This window comes from Amphibalanus amphitrite, unplaced genomic scaffold (genome assembly GCF_019059575.1).
Source record: "Amphibalanus amphitrite isolate SeventyFive unplaced genomic scaffold, NRLGWU_Aamphi_draft 000434F_arrow, whole genome shotgun sequence".
Classification (NCBI taxonomy): domain Eukaryota; kingdom Metazoa; phylum Arthropoda; class Thecostraca; order Balanomorpha; family Balanidae; genus Amphibalanus; species Amphibalanus amphitrite.
Window position 1 is genome coordinate 280,176 of NW_024881928.1, and position 17,996 is coordinate 298,171.

The 17,996-nt window shown below is 46.3% G+C and overlaps 2 protein-coding genes and 1 long non-coding RNA gene across 3 annotated transcripts; 2 read left to right on the forward strand and 1 right to left on the reverse strand.

Annotated features, from left to right (window-relative positions):
- Nucleotides 1–1,800: 1,800 nt before the first annotated feature.
- On the forward strand, nucleotides 1,801–10,451 carry LOC122391359. Its single transcript, XM_043385162.1, has 5 exons — nucleotides 1,801–2,232; nucleotides 2,749–2,812; nucleotides 3,192–3,220; nucleotides 4,840–9,950; nucleotides 10,426–10,451. The coding sequence occupies exons 4-5, from the start codon at nucleotides 7,085–7,087 to the stop codon at nucleotides 10,449–10,451; spliced, it is 2,892 nt and encodes a 963-aa protein (XP_043241097.1). The 5' UTR covers nucleotides 1,801–2,232; nucleotides 2,749–2,812; nucleotides 3,192–3,220; nucleotides 4,840–7,084.
- On the forward strand, nucleotides 9,965–13,905 carry LOC122391351. The gene is made up of 2 exons (XM_043385154.1): nucleotides 9,965–12,382; nucleotides 12,803–13,905. The coding sequence occupies exons 1-2, from the start codon at nucleotides 12,026–12,028 to the stop codon at nucleotides 13,124–13,126; spliced, it is 681 nt and encodes a 226-aa protein (XP_043241089.1). The 5' UTR covers nucleotides 9,965–12,025; the 3' UTR covers nucleotides 13,127–13,905.
- Nucleotides 13,906–14,218: 313 nt separating this feature from the next.
- Nucleotides 14,219–16,585, reverse strand: LOC122391352. The gene is made up of 3 exons (XR_006258336.1): nucleotides 16,426–16,585; nucleotides 15,725–15,950; nucleotides 14,219–14,580 (listed from the first exon to the last, which is right to left on the reverse strand). It is a non-coding gene; the product is annotated as an uncharacterized LOC122391352 (long non-coding RNA).
- Between the last annotated feature and the right edge of the window lie 1,411 nt (nucleotides 16,586–17,996).

Below are 17,996 nucleotides of genomic sequence, written 5' to 3' on the forward strand. Positions count from 1 at the left end.
TCTCCCCGCTGCAGCTGACTAACGCTTTTCTGCTGGGGATCAGATGTTCTTGCATGGGCAGCCGACTGGCTCCCACTGGCTTGAATTTGCTGCCGAGCTGGAGCTGCTGTCAGGTTTTCATCTTCATTTCTGGTCCGTTTCACAATGCGACCTCGCTTAATGATGAGGTTTCCCTCCCCTGCATCCGTGCGTCTTCTCAGTTCTTCCCTCAGCTTCCTGCCTTCTTCACGTTCTTTCCAAGTAAGGTCTGGAGTGATGTACACATTTTGCCATCTCTCTGTTGACCTGAGCTGTGGGGCCATCTTCAGCACTTCTATCTTAACTTCAGCATTCTCCAGACCAACTATCATCAGTCTTGGCCTCTCCTGACCGACCTTTCCAACTCTGTAAGCCTTTGTCACATTAATATTGAGTCTCAGCCCTTCCTTGATGATCTCCTTAAATGTGGCTTTATCCTGCTCCACTCTCTCAGAGAAGCTCTCACCTTGAGGCTCAGGGATGTTGTGTACAACAACGTTCAGCTTTCGCTTTTCCTTATCCAGGAAGTTGTCGAAGACTCCCGCTATGGCTGTCTCAGTATGACGGCCTCCCTGGTCTTTATCACGGAGAGGGATTGCTTCGATCTTCCTTGCAACCTCTTGCATGACATCACAACTTCCTTTGACAGTTTCAGCATATGACTTCTTGTCATCTTGAATTTTCTTCAGAGCAACATCAAGCATCCTCTCCTGGTTTTCGATCAGATTGGCATGGGCCCGCATTACTTTCTCCACTTTTACTATCCTTTGTTCCATGTTCTCCTTCAGACTGGCTGATCCTTTTTCTACACTCACCTGGATCCGGTTGTTGGATTGGCAGGGTTGGCAAAGTTGCCGCTGATTGGTGTCTCCAGACACTGAGAAATTTTGTACTCAGTACTCATTACTGGAAAATAATGATTATTTTGTTCTCACTTTTCAGGAAATCTACAAGACATCACCAATGAAAACAGCAGTAATACCTAATATAAAGAACAAAGAAAAGAAGCCTTAGCACCGATATGAAGAGTAATAGGATTTACCGTTCCTTGATATTTCATTTTTTGAGCGGTATGATGCTGAAGTGTGAATGCATTGTAATGAGTGGTGACTGGTGACTCTGACTTGTGAAATGTTAATTGAAATCAAATACAAATATATTCATAACTGGAAGCTACGTTGCATGAATAAAGAGGTTTTAAATGGTCATAAAAGTAATCACTCAGTATGGCGTAGGTACCAGCCAAATAATCCATGAATTATAATTGGTAGGTAGGAACCTCAATCTGAATCACAAATGAGCAATGGCAGACGATATCTAAGTTAGATAAAATCACCAGTAGTACCAGCCACTGAATTAGTAGGTTAAAACAAGAATAAGTATTAGCAACCATCAAAACTTACCAAAAGTAAAAACTTGCAATCACTAGCATTAGACGGAGCCTACCACACACTATAAAATTACCATTACCACGCGTCCACAAAACTTTCGAGACAAATACCTAAGATCTGCGTCGTAAATGCCTTGGTGAGATTTCGCCTAGTTGGCAAAATTGACGTTCTTGGGGTCGGAGCCTAAAACCGAGCAATTTTGAGAGTTCATCTTATTCAACAAATTATGAATGTTTAGACAGTAACATGTAACAAAATTGTCAAAAATCAAATCTTCAAAGCCCTAACTAATCATCTTTGGCATTTTATACCCTTTGAAAAAGAAATTGTAGCAAAATTTTCGGTTTTAAAATATCTATTTTTTCACGGTCACAACTTATTCAAACTCCAAAAAAATTTTGAAAACGAAATTAGTTTTTTTTATTTTTTTTACTGAAATTCAAAGCAAATTCTTTGTAGATTTAGCACACGGCGTTTTGATGTCATTGTATGCATGGTTGATGAGAAAACGTATACTGAGATGGGATCTTCAAATATTTTTGCGCCTCTCCAAATGAAGTCCTTAATTTAGCAGCCGCATCTAGCTTGTATCAGGGCATGAGCCCGCGACCGCCAGGGAAAGAGCGAGGCGAGTACAAGTAAAGGGAGAGGACAGAGGGTGGGGAGCCTGAGGCTCGGCCCGAGGCCAAAGCCCGAGGATATGGAAGCATGGAAGCGACGCAAACAAGCCGGCGCCGGGGGAGGGACACCCCCGCCAGCGAGGGTTCTTTGTCTTGCTGCCGGCGTCGCTCGACGATCATTGCTGAGTGATTTGTTCATTGTTGTAAGTACCTAACTTACCTTGCAGTATGTAGGATATAGGTACCTACGATTTATGAAATCGAAAAGTTGCAATCTCATCCAGTTCGGGTTGGTGTGCAATGTGCTTACATGTAAACCTCGCGACCTGAGAAGGCTAGGATTTGCATGATTTTTAATTCTGACATGTCTTTGTGTTTGTTGTCTGTAATGGTGAACACAGAACGGACATCGGCATCATGATCCATGGGCATCGTTTTCTATAGGCTTGGTAGGGCGCCAGTGCTACCAATAACAATAATTTCAGAATTTTAACATTGACATTAATCTTATGACAGTGCATGGCAATTGGCAAGAATGGCTTTGCTAGACGCTATCCTAAAATTAATAATTAATCTTGCGTACAAATTTGAAAAGTGATGTGATGCCCATGCCATGCTATCTAGTATCTTTGTGTTACTTTATGCCAGACTTACCAAACCAAAACATTCAGGACCACAACCAGTGCTCTTACGCCCTCCCACCCACCCTGTGTTTATAGGGCTACAGATGCAGGGCAAGGTGGCAGCCCAACAACCTCAGCATCAGCAGTAATGAGTCAAAACGTAAGTTTGTTTCCATGATTCTGATAAGCATTATTGACTTTTATGAATGCTATTAGACATTTCCATAGCAAAATGAAATACAAATATGTGGGTCTCAAATTTTTTTCCTCTTTGGATGTCCGGAATTGTATGTTCTCAATTTCTTGGTGTTTTTGTTTATCCAGATAGACTACTGGATCAAGTGTCATTGTTTGTGTTGTGAAAATCAGTAGGTACCTACCTTTTGGTGCTGCTTTTGTAGACGATAATGAAATAGGTACCACTGGGCACCACTCGGTATGAAATTGAGGTGCACTTAATGCTTTTATCAGTTTTATGTGAAATTTGAAAGTTGTTTAGTCTCACATAAATAAGATTTTACTTCACTTTTCCCTTGCAGAGAATCCCATGTGAAATCATCATTGAGTTGTAAGTGATTGCATGTGATGGTAATGATGCCATGATAATTGGGCTTTTTATGATGGTTGGTGGCAGGTTGACATTTGACAGCTGGTGTCAGGTTTGTGTTTCTACTTTATAGCTGGGCTGCAAACATTTATTTGATGCATGTGCTTACTCACTCCTTAAAGTGACCATCCCACCTTAACATAAGATTTGAGTTGAGACAGTGTTTCAAAATTTGTTGATTTGGGTGGGAAGCAACATCCAAATGAAAATTATTTTGCACTCTCACCTACAGTTTTTAAGAACAATTTTGCACTCTCAATTAAACAGAAAAAAGTATTTGCGTGGATGGTCGCTGTTTATCCTGCATTAACACATTTGTATAGAAATGAATGTTATCAATATTAATTATTTGTTCATTCTTTTTGGGCCTATCTGACCAGCGGTTTTCCACCCTCATCCCCGTTTTTTTTAGAGGAATTTCTAACTTCCTATCCCTTTAAATATTTTGATATGAAAACTAGCTTTAACCCTCGCCCGCACATGCCATTTTCCCATCCTAGAACGCACATGGGGGGGTGTGGTTGCCACCCCCCCCTCCCGCGCCATTTCGTTCCTGTTGGAGATAGAGCTTCACGGTAAAGATCAAAAAGATTCTTTGGGAAGAGACGAATCCAATGATACCCAGTTTTACCTTCTCAGGTCAGTCATTGACCTTCCAGGTCAGGTCAAACTAAAAAATGTTGCTGTTTTGGGTCACCGTTGGATATCAAGTGCGCTGCTTATCAAATACCGATGACGATGCTGTTTTCTGGTGCCAGGCCAGCTAGAACCTCTTTGTCACACTATCCGACCAGGTTTTTGCTGCTGAGGTCATTTCAGGTCAAGTTAGGTCAAGGTCAATTATATGTGTTGTATGTCTGTGTGTGTCTGTGTGTATACTGATGTGTGCACCGATTGTTTAGGTGTCCATATTACATGAGATCATGAAATGAGAAGCTTTTACCAAAAATACAGTCAAAGAAACTTAACAAAAGTAAATTCAGCTTGCCTAAAACGCAATATTCTTAGATGACCTAGGTTGACCTTGACCCTGACCTTGACATCTGACATCGTCGAACAACATGTTTCATGATAGGTGGGAGGTAAGACTGGCAAAAAAGGCCGAAATCAAGGTGTCAAAAGCTCACAAGACCCATAGCCAACGCAAGATATTGGGTATTTGTCATTTGGGTCATGACATGACCTGAAGAACAAGGTCATATCTCCGAAACCAAAAACCACAGAAACTTGAAATTTTCAGTGGACATCAAGAAAGGATAGGGGAGCAGCTACAGGCTTCTAGCTCTAAAAATGTTGAGTGCAGAGCAGAAAAACTACCTGGGGGGGGGGGGGGTGGCAACCCCCCATGTGCGGGCGAGGGTTAAGGGGCATTGTTGTGGTTCTCTGCTTATTCGACGCTGAGCAGAGGTTGTTGAGTAGACACCACCCCTGCAGTGCCCTGCCCCCCCCCCCCCCACCACCAAACCTTTACGCAGTTGGTTGACCCCCCCCCCCCCCATTAGGTGTATATAAAACATTAGTGGATAAGGGGTAAGTGTTAACTTTCTTTTGCAGTAAAACAAAGTACTTTTTCTTTTCAGGTGCATGACGATGAACGTCCGAGACCTGTCGTCAAGAGTAAGGCTAGTAGGAAGTCTTCTGAACGAATACGGTTCGCTACACGCTCACATGTTAAAGGAACAGTAACATGTCATTTATGCCCTAAGTCAATTTCAACAAAGAATTTCCCACGTCATGTGAAATCGAAACATAGAGAAGCTTACTTAGATGCTATGAGAAAAAATCCCCGTGGTGTTACTGGCTATCTCATAGAGAAGGCTATTGTAAAATCTCGTTCTACAAGGGAAAACGATGACAATGAGCCAGTCACTGTCATTATCACTGACAACGAGCCTGACATTACTGCCAATGCCGAAACACCGTTGGGACAGGGTGTGACACTGAGAGAGACTCCGTTCAATCATCATACCACGAGCACCCATCTCCGGATCGAATTAATCAAGTCTGTGATAATTATCCCGGCCGCACGAGCCCCCCCGTAACTGTGACAGATACCACACAAGAACGGGACACAGCGCAGAGCACGTCGACACCGACCGTACGGCTGCAGCAGGCTGAGTGTATAAGTGAAGGTGGTGCTCAGCAGCCAGGTGTCATGGGTGACGATTTGGTTGAATCCCAGATGTTACGAGACATACTGTGTGAAATTCGTATGCTATCTAGGAAAATCGATAGTCACGACTCTGAATTTGTTTCGCGCGCCTCTCTCAGGAAAGAGATGACTGAGCTTGAGAAAAAAATTTCTCCAGGAGCAGCAAAGGCACGAAGTGCTGACACTGCCAAACAGTTTCCATGGCTTCTCACTCGGGGTACAGGCTCAGAGGAATTAGGATTTTGTTCAACGTGCATTGCTAATAAGGCAACTGTTTCGGCCATGCGAGGCCAGCATAAAGCACTGCGTTGGACAACGGAAGGCGTTTCGCTAAAAAAGAATAGACTTGAAATTATCGCTAGGCATGCAGCCACTGCTGTTCATAAGGCATGCATGCAGGTGCCTGAAGAGCGTGACAGAATACAAAGCCTGTTTGGTTTACAGTGCGAGAAGCATAAACGGCTAGATGATAATCTGACAAGGGACATGCTGATGGCTGCATATCATAACCTGCTATTGGGGCATTCTTATGCTGCATTTGAGTCACTTATGAATAGATTGTTCTCAAATATGATGTCTACAAAAGAAACATTCTCACACATTGATTGGAACACAAGTCGTAAGGCTGCTGCCTCTGCAATAGACGTTATTACGGAGCGAGCGAAGCGAGCGTAGTCTTTCCTTAGATTAACGGAAATTTCTGAGTATGAGCGGCCGGCCGGCCGGCCGGCCGGCCGGCCGGCCGTGGTCACGCTTTTGCGAGGCTTATATCTCAGCAACCACTTGACCGATTTACATGCGGTAATTTTTATAGGGTAGCTTCATTCCTTCTACCAAGTATTGCACTATTCCCGATGCATGTGGGTGACCCCTTATGCACGTGCCACGTGCAAAACGAAGAGGTGTCACTTTTGTAATTGTTGCAATATCTCGGTAACTACTTGGCCGATTGCGCTGAAAGTTGGCATGTAGGTAGGCACCCACTAGGCACTGCATATCCATGTGCCAGAGTTGGGGTGCTGCTGCACGTGCGCACGTGCAGGGGTCGTTTCCAGATCTCGAGAACGGCTGGACCGATTGCGCTCAAATTTGGTGCACGGTTAGGGACCAGTTAGTAGGGTGCCGTGCACAAGTCAGTTGGGACGCATTTTGCACGTGCGCACGTGCAGGGTGCCGCTTCCAGATCTCGAGAACGGCTGGGCCGATTGTGCTCAAATTTGGCACATCGCTAGAGACCGGTTAGTAAGGTGCCGTGCACAAGTCAGTTGGAGGTACCCCCTCGAAAGTTCGCACGTGCAAGGCCCACCCTCTCGCTCGCTCCGTTAGTCGCCCCAAAAGGCGTTATACTGGTATATGAAGTGCTTCGAAAGTCACATTGCAGTTTTTTAAAATCTGTAAATCCGACAACAGGACGTCTAAGACACTTCCACATTAGTGCTGACAAAGTCACGGCTGAAAGAACGTCAAGACAGGTAGTTAATATAAGGTTTATTGACGTGGATGGTGCTCCCAAGGTAACAAACTTGTCAGTCGATGTTATCAGAAATAGGGCTTCGGAGGCTGACGCAGCGGAAGGTGTCACGCACGAGTCGGACGCTGTTGGCTGTCTAGAACACATATGTGATGTCCTGACAAAATCAGTCCTAGATCTTTCGCCTCGGAGTGTCGGTACAATGTGCTTCTCCATGAGCTCTGATAAAGAAGCTGTTTATGCAGGACAACAGTCCGGTGTAGCGGTAAGATGGCGTGAAAGATTCAATAACAACGCATTTCTGCATTTGCTTGACAGAGCCCATAAGGTAGAATTATGGACTGACAGTGTTTTTAGAAAAGACGAATTTCAGTGGGCAAGAGTCTTCATCAGATCAAATGTTGATAAAGTGGTAGGGGCAATTAATCGGTCATCAAAACTTATGCGATTGGCTCGAAGGATCGATCCCACATTTACTGTTCTCTATAGAAATGTTGACACGAGATTTATTGAGTACACTGTACTAGCGATTAATTCAATTATCAAACAGTATGGGAATGTAGTTATGACGATAGAGAATGATGGGCGCCGTGATAACGATCCAGATAAACTTCAAGCCCTAGATGTCTTGTGCGATATCGATTTCATTCCTACCGCCCTGGTGCTGTTATATGTCTTAGATATTGTCAAGAAAGTCAGTAAAGCTGCACAGAAAGCTACTTATTCTTTGTGGGATGATCGTAAAGCGATAGATGCGTGTCGTCTTGCTCTCCAAGAAGCTTGCGACGGCAAATCCAATCCTCTGATACGGAAACACGGTAAAGAGTTCCGTAAAGGACGGTTCAACGGATTCGACTTCGAAAACGTGAGCTTATTAGTCACTTCTCATAAACGGAGTACTAGAATCGGTAGCAGTTACCATTCAACACTCAAAGACGCCCTCAAACGAGCTATGGAAAGGCAGGCTCAGCTAGCCCAAGCTCTTCTTGATGAACTTGACGCCTTTTTGGACGTTACAGAGGTTGAAGATAAAATGATGAAAATTTTCGATATTCCCACATTTCCTTTGCACGACAAGTTGGCTTTGAAACAATTCAGGAATAAGGAGCTTCGCGAAGTAGTCAAGTTCTTCTGTACTCACAGTAACATACGTTTTCCAGGGAAACATAGTTCCATGTGCCGGCACGAAAAAGAATGCAGGTGCGTTGAAGACCAGTATATCGTTTTTAAGAACCGCGTATCTGGTCAAATTCAGTTACGTGCTGAATGGTATGCAGACGACAATGGTGTAAAGATATTGTCGGTCGGATTCATTCTACATGATTTTCTAAGGCCCTCGAGTCAGCTGCACGTCAGTATTCCAGATGTTATTGAATTGATGGAAATAGCAGTGTTGCTATGTCGATCACAGTCTGATACGGAAAGAACAGGTAAATTAGTCAAGGATCTTTCGGAAAACAGATTCGGTGGCAAGTTTAATGAACTGAAACCGCTGGAGAAGGACAGGTGTGCTAAAGAAGTTTACATCCGTGAGCTAGGACTTGAATTACATGATCTACCAATTGATGCCATTAAAGAGGAGTGGTCAAAGTTTCATTATGGTGTACTTAAAAAACGAGGCAAGAAAACCCCTGCTTACCTTCGTAAGCATCAACCATCGAAAGTGAAATTTATGACATCTTACCATTTGGACCAACAGCCCAGAGAAGCAGGTACCACGTCAGATGATGTTACGCAAGAGGATCGTAGCGTGGGCTCCCCCGTGCTGACATCAGATAACAATGAAGGTCTTGCGGGTGATAGTACAGTGAACACAGATTCGAATCTCCGTACAGATGTTGTCCACGCTTCTAGTGATGTACACGCTCATAGTTCTTCAGGTGAAGATCATATGTCGCAGAGCATTGGTGAAACTGCCTCTGAACATGCTGATGTTGCGTCAGATGATAATGCTATGGAAGTTGATGATTTTGTTCAGGCTCGAGCGCAAACTGACAAAGAGGTGTCATTTGAACAAAGTGAACCACAGCAACTACGATCTCAACGACAGGTAGATGTTAATGACTCAGATAACGACCCAGATGATTTAGATTCGCCAATTGCATCTGGGCATTCAGTGGAACTAGCAGCAGTGACAAAGTGGAAGCAGAGTTCGATCCTCACGTTTATAAAAAGCAAGCAGAACGTTTCTAAACCCCCGAAAGAGCCTGAAGCTGCCAAATCACCACTGATTGATTTAAGGCATGAGAAGGAGCACAACGAAATAGAGCTTCGTGATAAGCGCAATGAAAGTGGACGTAGTGTTGGATCACCGACTTCCCAGGCCCGGCCATCGGAAATGTTTGCTGTTGAAGACGACACACGTTTTTCCGAGATGAGTACTACTAATATGTCTCCAGGTGGCGATGACAATGATAATGCTGAACAGTATTCCTTTTCGGATGCCGTTCTTTTTCATGCGCAACAAACTCCCAGGGGAATGATCAACCGCCGTAACGACTGCTATCTTATAACTGTTCTCCAAATTCTTCCTTTGTTGAGGATAAAAAGAGGTGGCTCGGGCCATGATCATTATGCAAATTTATTGATAAACAATTTGCGTGATTGCTATAATTCCGAAATATGTTCCGATCCAGGAACCATCAAGGGTATCCTTGCAAAAAAGTTTGAGATATTCCATAATGACGAACAACAGGACTCGTCGGAGGCGCTAGAATGCATTTTTAAGGTATTCCTAGAAGGCGGAATGAATATCGACAGCGCTAGAATAGATACAACAACAACATTGAAGTGCAGACATTGCTCATACTCATCAGACAAACATGTAAATCAGCATCAGTTACATCTTTGGTGCAATAAAAGAAGTACCGTGTATGAATGTTTGAGTGATTACTGCTCAGCAACAATTTTAGACGACTTCAGTTGTGGCAACGATGAATGTTCTGGGCGTGGAGGGGCACACACGACATCCATCTCTTGTGAGCCTGAAGTCATGGTACTGAATATGCAACGTCCGGATTATGACAGGCGTCAAAAAATTGCACTTGATTGTCCTCTAGAGGGACTTTGTATACCAGGCGGAAATAAAGCTTATCATTTGGTAGGTGCCATATTACATTGGGGAACGAGGGAGCATGGACATTACCAATGCCTGATAAGAAGAGGCGAGTTTTTTTTCAAATGTGATGACGAAAAAGTGAGCAATGTTAATCAAGAAACAGTTAAGGAACTACTTTCTTATAACGCATGCATCCTAATCTATCGTATGATGCAGTCTTGGCGCTGACAGGAAGTGCAAACATACCTCCTAGCAGTGACATATTACCGGTATTTGTCATTCGGAATCCGAGTCAGCAGAAATGGCCGTTACTGTCAAGTAACTACATCCGGATCGGACGTTAGTACTTACGACTGCATTTTTCTACAATACCCATGACGTATTATCGTCTGGCGGGTGTAGAATACATCGGGATCAGACGTGAATAATAATGACAGCTTCAGTGTCTACAATACCCATGACGTATAATCGTCTGGCGGGCGTAGACTACGTCTGGATCAGACGTGAATAATCATGACAGCTTCAGTGTCTACAATACCCATGACGTATAATCGTCTGGCGGGCGTAGACTACGTCTGGATCAGACGTGAATAATCATGACAGCTTCAGTGTCTACAATACCCATGACGTATAATCGTCTGGCGGGCGTAGAATACATCGGGATCGGACGTGAATAATCATAACAGCTTCAGTATCCAGTTCCACAATACCCATGACGTATAATCGTCTTGCGGGCGTAGACTACGTCTGGATCAGACGTGAATAATCATGACAGTTTCAGTATCTACAATACCCATGACGTATTATCGTCTTGCGGGCGTAGAATACATCCGAATAAGATGTGCATTGTCATACTCGTGTGTGTGTCTTGTTTGTGTGTGTGTTGTGTACATGCTGGTGTTGTATGCTGGAAAGGGCGGTGGCAGATTGGAGGAGGGCATGTGAGTGATGCATGCAGGTGCGTTACTGTACTTCACTTGTTAGGGTCATGATGCTGTGTCACTTTCAGCATGTCTGCCTGTTCGTGTGAATGTGTGTGGCGTAATGTGTTACCCTTGTTCACTGCATTGGTCATTGTTCATTCGTATTGTCCGTCTTTTGGACGGGCTCTAGACGTAGCTTTTGCGTTAATTTTTTTTTTTTAGTAACGGTGCAGCAAATGGGCATCAATAATTTCTCTACGGAATAAGAATAAGCTGCGTCTAGTGCGGGCAGCGTGGTACATGAATGTATCTCTTGGAGCAACCTCCACAGATATACCGCTTTCATCGCCCTTGATAGGTACATTCATGTATCATTCCATCCGGCTCCTCGCGCCGCTGCCTGGGGTGGCTGATTTTGCCCGCCACGCTGAGAGATGGAAACATGTGAGGAAACGTTTTTGATGTGCCTCAATCCGCCGACATCTCCCCTTCAACGGCTAAAAAATAACAAATGCGATAAGTATGATCTATGACTGACTCTACTGCACTTGGCGAAGAATACTGAGTAAAACCTTAACCATGTGCTATGGTATGATTATCGATTCCCTCATCCCAATGTAGCATGAACCTTAACACCAGACCCGATATTCCTCGACGTGTTTCTAACTGATTATTTTCCAGAGGTTTCAACCTTTGTGTCTTGTTTTGACGTTTCCAGGACGGGGGGCGGCCTCGGGATCGGTCGCTGGTTCTGCGTACCGGCAGAGAGCCCTACCGGAGCCGGCGCGGAGGCCACCGGCCAACACGGCAGCCGGCGCTGTGCGCGGAGGTGCGGGTGGCCGTGTTTGGTAACTCACACGCCATCCGCGCCTTCGTGCACCCGATCGCCGAGGACGCTTCCCGGCACATCGGGCGGCACCGTCTCGACGTCAAGTGGGTGCGGCCGGACGGCGGCACGATCGGTGGCCTCGGTGGCGGCTCCAGCGAGGACTGGCGTCGTCTGGACGCCGCCACCCATGCTCTGGACGGGGTCTGGCCCTCCTTCGCAGTCATCTGCGTTGGCGGGCCGGCCCTCGTCCCGAGGCGGGGTGACCGCGTCCAGGGAGCACCAGTGCCTCTGCTCGAGGACGCCGCCGGGGCCGCCGCTCGCGTCGTCTCCGGCATGGAGCACTGGCTCAGCACCCTGGAGCTGGTGATCCCAGGCACCCGCGCCGTCATCCTAAGCGTCCTGCCGGAGAGGGACCTGTCGGCGGAGGCCCTGGACATGTTCCGGGGCCTCAGCCTGACCCTCTGGCAGGTCGCCAGGCAGCGCGGGGCAGCCTTCCTGGACGTCGAGGCGGTCCTGCGCCGGGATGTCGCCGGCATGGCTCCAAGCTCCGCCACCGCCACCCCGGACCCGGCCGTGCTCCAGGGTGTCACGCCCGGCCACGCCTCCTCCCGCCCCGCCACCGACGACACGGCCCCGGGGCGCGGCACCAGCCGAGCGGCCCTCCAAGCCGCCATAGGCCACCTACAGCTGGTGAGTGTCGAAGAAGTGATGAAGTCTCAGTCATTTATGCATTGTGAATTAAAAAAGAAAGGAATATAATGTACCGAATATGTGCAGTGCAATGTCACACAAATTTGAAAAAAAACCGGAATAGATGAAATGTATGAAATGTATGCATGAAATGTATTTATGTATGTATGAAATGTAATTTATGTAAATGTATGTATGCCATGAAATGTATGTGCTTGTCGTACTTATCAGTAAGCTTGCTGACAATGTTCAATATTTTCCACTTACCATAACATATTTAAGTTTTGATTTAGCACTGTTTATGTGGGCGGTGGGCCGCAAATTAACGTAGTGGGATATTGCTTTTGACTTTTCCATGAGTGCATAAAGTTTCTGTATTCTGCAAGTTAAAAACCAACCCTGTTCTGTCATCTACACCAGGAGGCTGAGGAGGGCCTGCTACCCAACCGGCTACTCACGGCCTCGCGGGCCGTGGCGTCCGTCGCCACCGAGGTCCTGGAGGAGGCGGAGAGGGCGGCGAGGGAGGTGGCAGCGTGCCGAGCTGCCCTCGCCGAGGCCCAGCGCGCGCCGGTCCCGGACGTCGCCTGGGCCACGGGGTGGGTTCCCGGACGCCCGCCGCCGCCGGACGCCAACGCCGCTCCACCGGTCTCGGCGTTGTATGATGATGACGGCGTCCACCTGACGCCGTCAGCATACAGCGCCATCAGGCGCGAGCTGGTGAGGCTGTGCCTCACCAGCGAGTAGGCCAGCGCAGTGCTGGCCTGTAGCCACGTGTCAAGTGTTTAGCTTTATGTTTATTTAATCTTTCTCTAGCTTTATGTAGTCCAGATATGGTCCATTCTGCTGATATCAGGGATTAGAGATGTCAATCAGATACCAATTTTTTGGTATAACGATACCAACCGATACCGACTTGGTATTTGGTATTTCAATCCAAATGTGTTTGGTATTTTTGTTTGTATCATGGATCCTCGCTAATGTGAAAGGGGCTGTGAATTTGGTTAAAAGGTTGTATTTCCATCATATTTCCTAGTTGGTTCGGTCTCAGTATTTTCCTACGGTTTTGGTTGGTATTTGGTTTGGTATCGGTATTCAGATTTTCTGTAACTGACATCACTATCAGGGATACCTTCTAGAACAGATGGTCTTCATGCTAGTCCTTGGTTCCTTATGACAAGTACAAATCATATGAGGCGAAGGCTGTGATGAGTAGTTGATGTTCGTCATATTTTCTCCAGGAGCGTAGGTAAACATATTTCTGCTCAGGCGTATTAATTTGGGATCTAAGTAGTTTCTCCTGCGTTTTCTTTTTTATAATCATAACGTGATCTTCTAATGTCGTGTTATGGGCGCCGATGACCACTGCAGTCCGGACGCCCAAAAACCTCAAACCATCGCCGTCATCATCATCATCATCATCATCATGGCTTCTTATTCTCAGTGGCATTTATGATGGGACCTTTCGTTCAGCTGATGGCTGACCGCCCGGTGACGACCGTTTGTGTAGTGTTGTGCGACTTTGTGAGCCGGCGGTGGCTGTTTTTTATGGTGTAAAGGTTGAAACAGACTCTCCGCAGTCAGGAAATCGCATGCGAGATCCTATTCAAATGCATTAAATCACGCTCGCATCAATCGTACGCACCTCCCGCATACGAATGATGCGGGAAGGATTTTAATGCATTTGAATAGGCTCTCGCGTGCGATTTCCTGACTGCGGAAAGAGTCTGTTTCAGCTTTTATTGAGCTTAGCTGCCCGACGGCGACCGTTTTTGTAGTAGGTACACTGTGGCTGGCTGCCCGATGGCGACCTTTTTTGCTAATAAAGATAAAAAAGAGTTCGTGTCTCAGTATATATTATTATTCGCAATATATACCAGCAGAAGCAACGCAAAGAAGCAATGATTGAAACACGGATCCATCAGGGTACGACGCGATCGTGAGCACTGGCGCAGCGCTGCCTCGCGACTGGACGGCAGCTATCTTATGTCGGCCATAGTTACATAAATCAACCATAGAGTATTACGAAAACTCGGCGTTCGTTGATTAGCTGGATTAAATGTTATAAAGGGTCGTCTTGGTCAGAAGTCCGCATTCGTGGCTCTCAGTCTCTTCTCTTGTTTTCCTGGCTAGATGGCGCTGGTCGGCAGTCTCGTGAGGAATAGTATAGATGTCGCCCGAAGTCAATGCCATGTTCTTTTCTGAAAGAGAGGCAAAGGCTGTCAAGCGTTCGGTGATTAAAGCTAAACAAGTTTATCAAGTTTCCATGGAAACCGAAAGCGCTTTTTATGTTAGTGAGCGCTACTAGCGCGCAGTGAAAGAGAACCCATACCCCTCATGCTCCTCAATGGCGCATTGGCCGCTGTTCAGTGAAGGCGGTGGAACTACAGGCAAAGTGCTCTTCAAAAGGCAGGCGCGTGGTGTTGGTGTGAGGCGCGGGCACGTAAGGCGTATTGGTCGTGTGAAATCAATCAACCACTGCACGTAATTGCCGGTAGGTGCAGTGCTACGTGCGAAACGTCGACGATCAGAAATGTATTCTTTGTGTGTGTGTGTGTAACAAAGAGCAACTTGTTCTGAATTGATTCACGTGAGGCTTCGGCACCTGCTGAGTGCTCGCTGCTCGCTCACTTGCGGACGATTGACTGCTGCCTACTGAGGAATATCTATTTTTATTATTAATCAAATACCTTGTTTTCGCTATCATGTTCATCCAGCTGACCAACTTGTCTTTTATGGGCAAATTCTCAGTAGTGTTGTCAGTAGTGTTTGCAGTGCTGAATTTGTCCTTTTTTATCATACTTAGGTACATCACTTTGAATCATCACTTTTAATATTTGATATGCCGTGACTGCATCATGAAATTTTGTACTCACTTCCCCGAAAATTTGTACTCAGACACCAAGAAAAAAAAAGAGAATTCCCACCCTGTGGATTGGTGCAGTGACTCGAGGCCGACCTGTACGAGTTCAGACAGTTTGTTTACTTTTGCTTCGAGCTTACTGATTAGCTCGGAGGTGGCGTTTTCATCCTCCTTGTCTCTTCGCTTTTTGACAGACTGCTTACAGTCATAACACAGCCATGCCAGCGTTGAAATGTGTTTCTCGAGAGCGTTCAAAGCATATTTACTGACCCCTTGACATTTAGGGTGGAACCATCCAGTGCATATGTCACATTGGATACCGCGGTCACTGTCTGTTACAAGTGTTCCGCAGGAAGCCTTCCCAGGACCTCCCTTACAAATCGCTGTGGCACAGCTACTGCTTGTGGTATCTGAACTGCCAGTGTCACTAGAGGACCTAGAACAGGTACCCCAGGGCTTATATATGTCTCGATCCAACTTACCGACAGGCGGCTTGTCTTTCTGTTTACCTGGACCAGCTTCTACTTCATCATCCACATCCAGTTCCTCACCCTCCTCCACTGCGTCTCTTGTATCACATTTTTTCAACTCCGTTGGGGCCGGTTCCGAAGAATTTGGCGCGGAACGCCCGCCCGTCGACATTTCCGACGCGTCCGCGTCCGCAGCGTCGGGCGTCGGCGTCCCAAGTTGAGCTGCCGGTTTTCGTCTCTTCGGGACCGGGGAGCGTTGTATCATTTTCAGCCACTTGCTAATTCAGTCCTAAATTTGCTTTGAAGCACACTTGGACAAATCTACGACGTTTATCGATTATCTGTTATGAGTTCGGTGCTTAGTGTTGAGTTTGCGTGTTAGCTGTTGTGTCACTGTGCGTTGGCAGGAGCTCGATCAGGTGCGTCCGTCCCCGCCGAAAGCCCGCGAAGAATCTCAGTTAATTTTTTAGCCAGCCAGAGTCAGGTCAGTTCGTATATAGGGTGTTCACTAAAAATGGGACAATATTCTGTGCGCTGTCAGTTGAAAGTGCGTCTGGATAGATTACTGCTTTTTAGTGCACGTGAAAAATACAACATTTTTAACACATGACCCGAAGAGCCAAGAGGTTGCTGCATCTTCTCTATAGTGACTATTCAATCCCAATTCCCAGACCAGACAATATTTCGACATAGAAACAAGAAACTTCACTCACCAGATCACAATTTGAAAAAACCCAAAGCCTCAAAAATTCACGTCGATATCAGGCATATACCAATCGAAAAGACACACCGTCAGTGTCTCACTTCTTTCAAGTTTCAACTTCTTTTTTGAAGGAGCACGCGGAGCACACGCGGAGCACGGGGAGCACGTGTTTCTCTCGATGCTTTGGCTCTGCGCCAGAATTGCTTTTCAAGGGAAAACATTGACCTCTATTAGTACCTAGACGGCCCACTCGCGCGGCGCCACCAGCGCCGAGTCGTTCCCGCATGGAGGCTCACTAGCGCCACCTGGAAGTGGTCAGAAGTTCCCGACCGCCACAGTCGGCAATGATGGGTGGCACTTTTCTAAATGCGATTTAAGCGGGAAATATCGTGTTCGTGGTACATTTAACACTTTTCTCAAACCAAACCATGCTTTTCTCATATGACATCAGGCTCGTTTTTTCAGCACGACGGTAACAATGGTGATAAGGGCGGGATAAGGCGCACCGGAGCAACACCGGAGGGGAGGCGGAATCTGCCTTCCCACATACTTGACTTCCGCGAATATCTTGAAAACGGCGGTATGCAACCCATGGCTAACCTGGCATGCATGCGCACAATTAAATAGCACGTCTTGTGTGCAACTTTTGACCCCCTAGCCCAAAAGGTCAAGTCCCGAGGTGAGGTCAAAGTCCGAAACATGCGCAGTGCGCACCTTCACAACTCAAGGACCTTTTCATTTTTGGGTCAGGTCAAAGGTCAGGTCACCAGAGGTCACCAAAAGTAAAATGTTGCTTATTTCAACATTTTGGAAACTACCAACGTCTAACTCTCGGGACGGGAACCGATAGAGCTACAGCGCCGCGAAAAAGCGCGTTGGATAGCTCTTTTAACGCTCTTTCGCCAACATATCCTCAGAGTTGACCTCAGGTCATGACCTTTTGAGATATCTGCGGAAAACCGCAGAGAGGTGTTCAAACACCCCCCCCCCCCGGCCCAGCGCGGGTTAACACGCCCAGTGGAAGGGGGCGGGGAGTAGCCCCCTAAGATCTCAGCCAGTGGCGGATCCAGGGGGGGGGGGGCAAAATGGGCATTTGCCCCCCCCCCCAAACGGCATGATTTTAACATTACGCCTATGGACGATGCATGGAAAGAATCGATAAATTTTTTATGGTTTGCCCCCCAAACCTCTGAGCTGGATCCGCCTCTGATCTCAGCTCCCACTGGAGCTAGAAAGACGAAATTTGGATGGTAGGTGGGGGCTCTAAAGAACTCTGTTGTATGTGAATTTCATGACCCTAGGTCAATATCTTCAAGGTAAAATGAGGTCAAATGTGGTCAAATATGAGCGACTTTTTGCGTTTACACGCCGATAACTCAAAAAGTTACCGGCCGATTTTCTTTGTTCTTTCACTATACGAAAGAACATACATTTGTGAGAATGTATGATGAATTTTCTAGTAAATCCAACAATAAAAATGGCAATAAGAAGCCTGCTAAGGGTAAGATGTCGCTGGCTGAAGCGGGACCGGCCGACGCGGGAAACACGGCAATCACAATTTTGTGTTTACACCCTCATAAC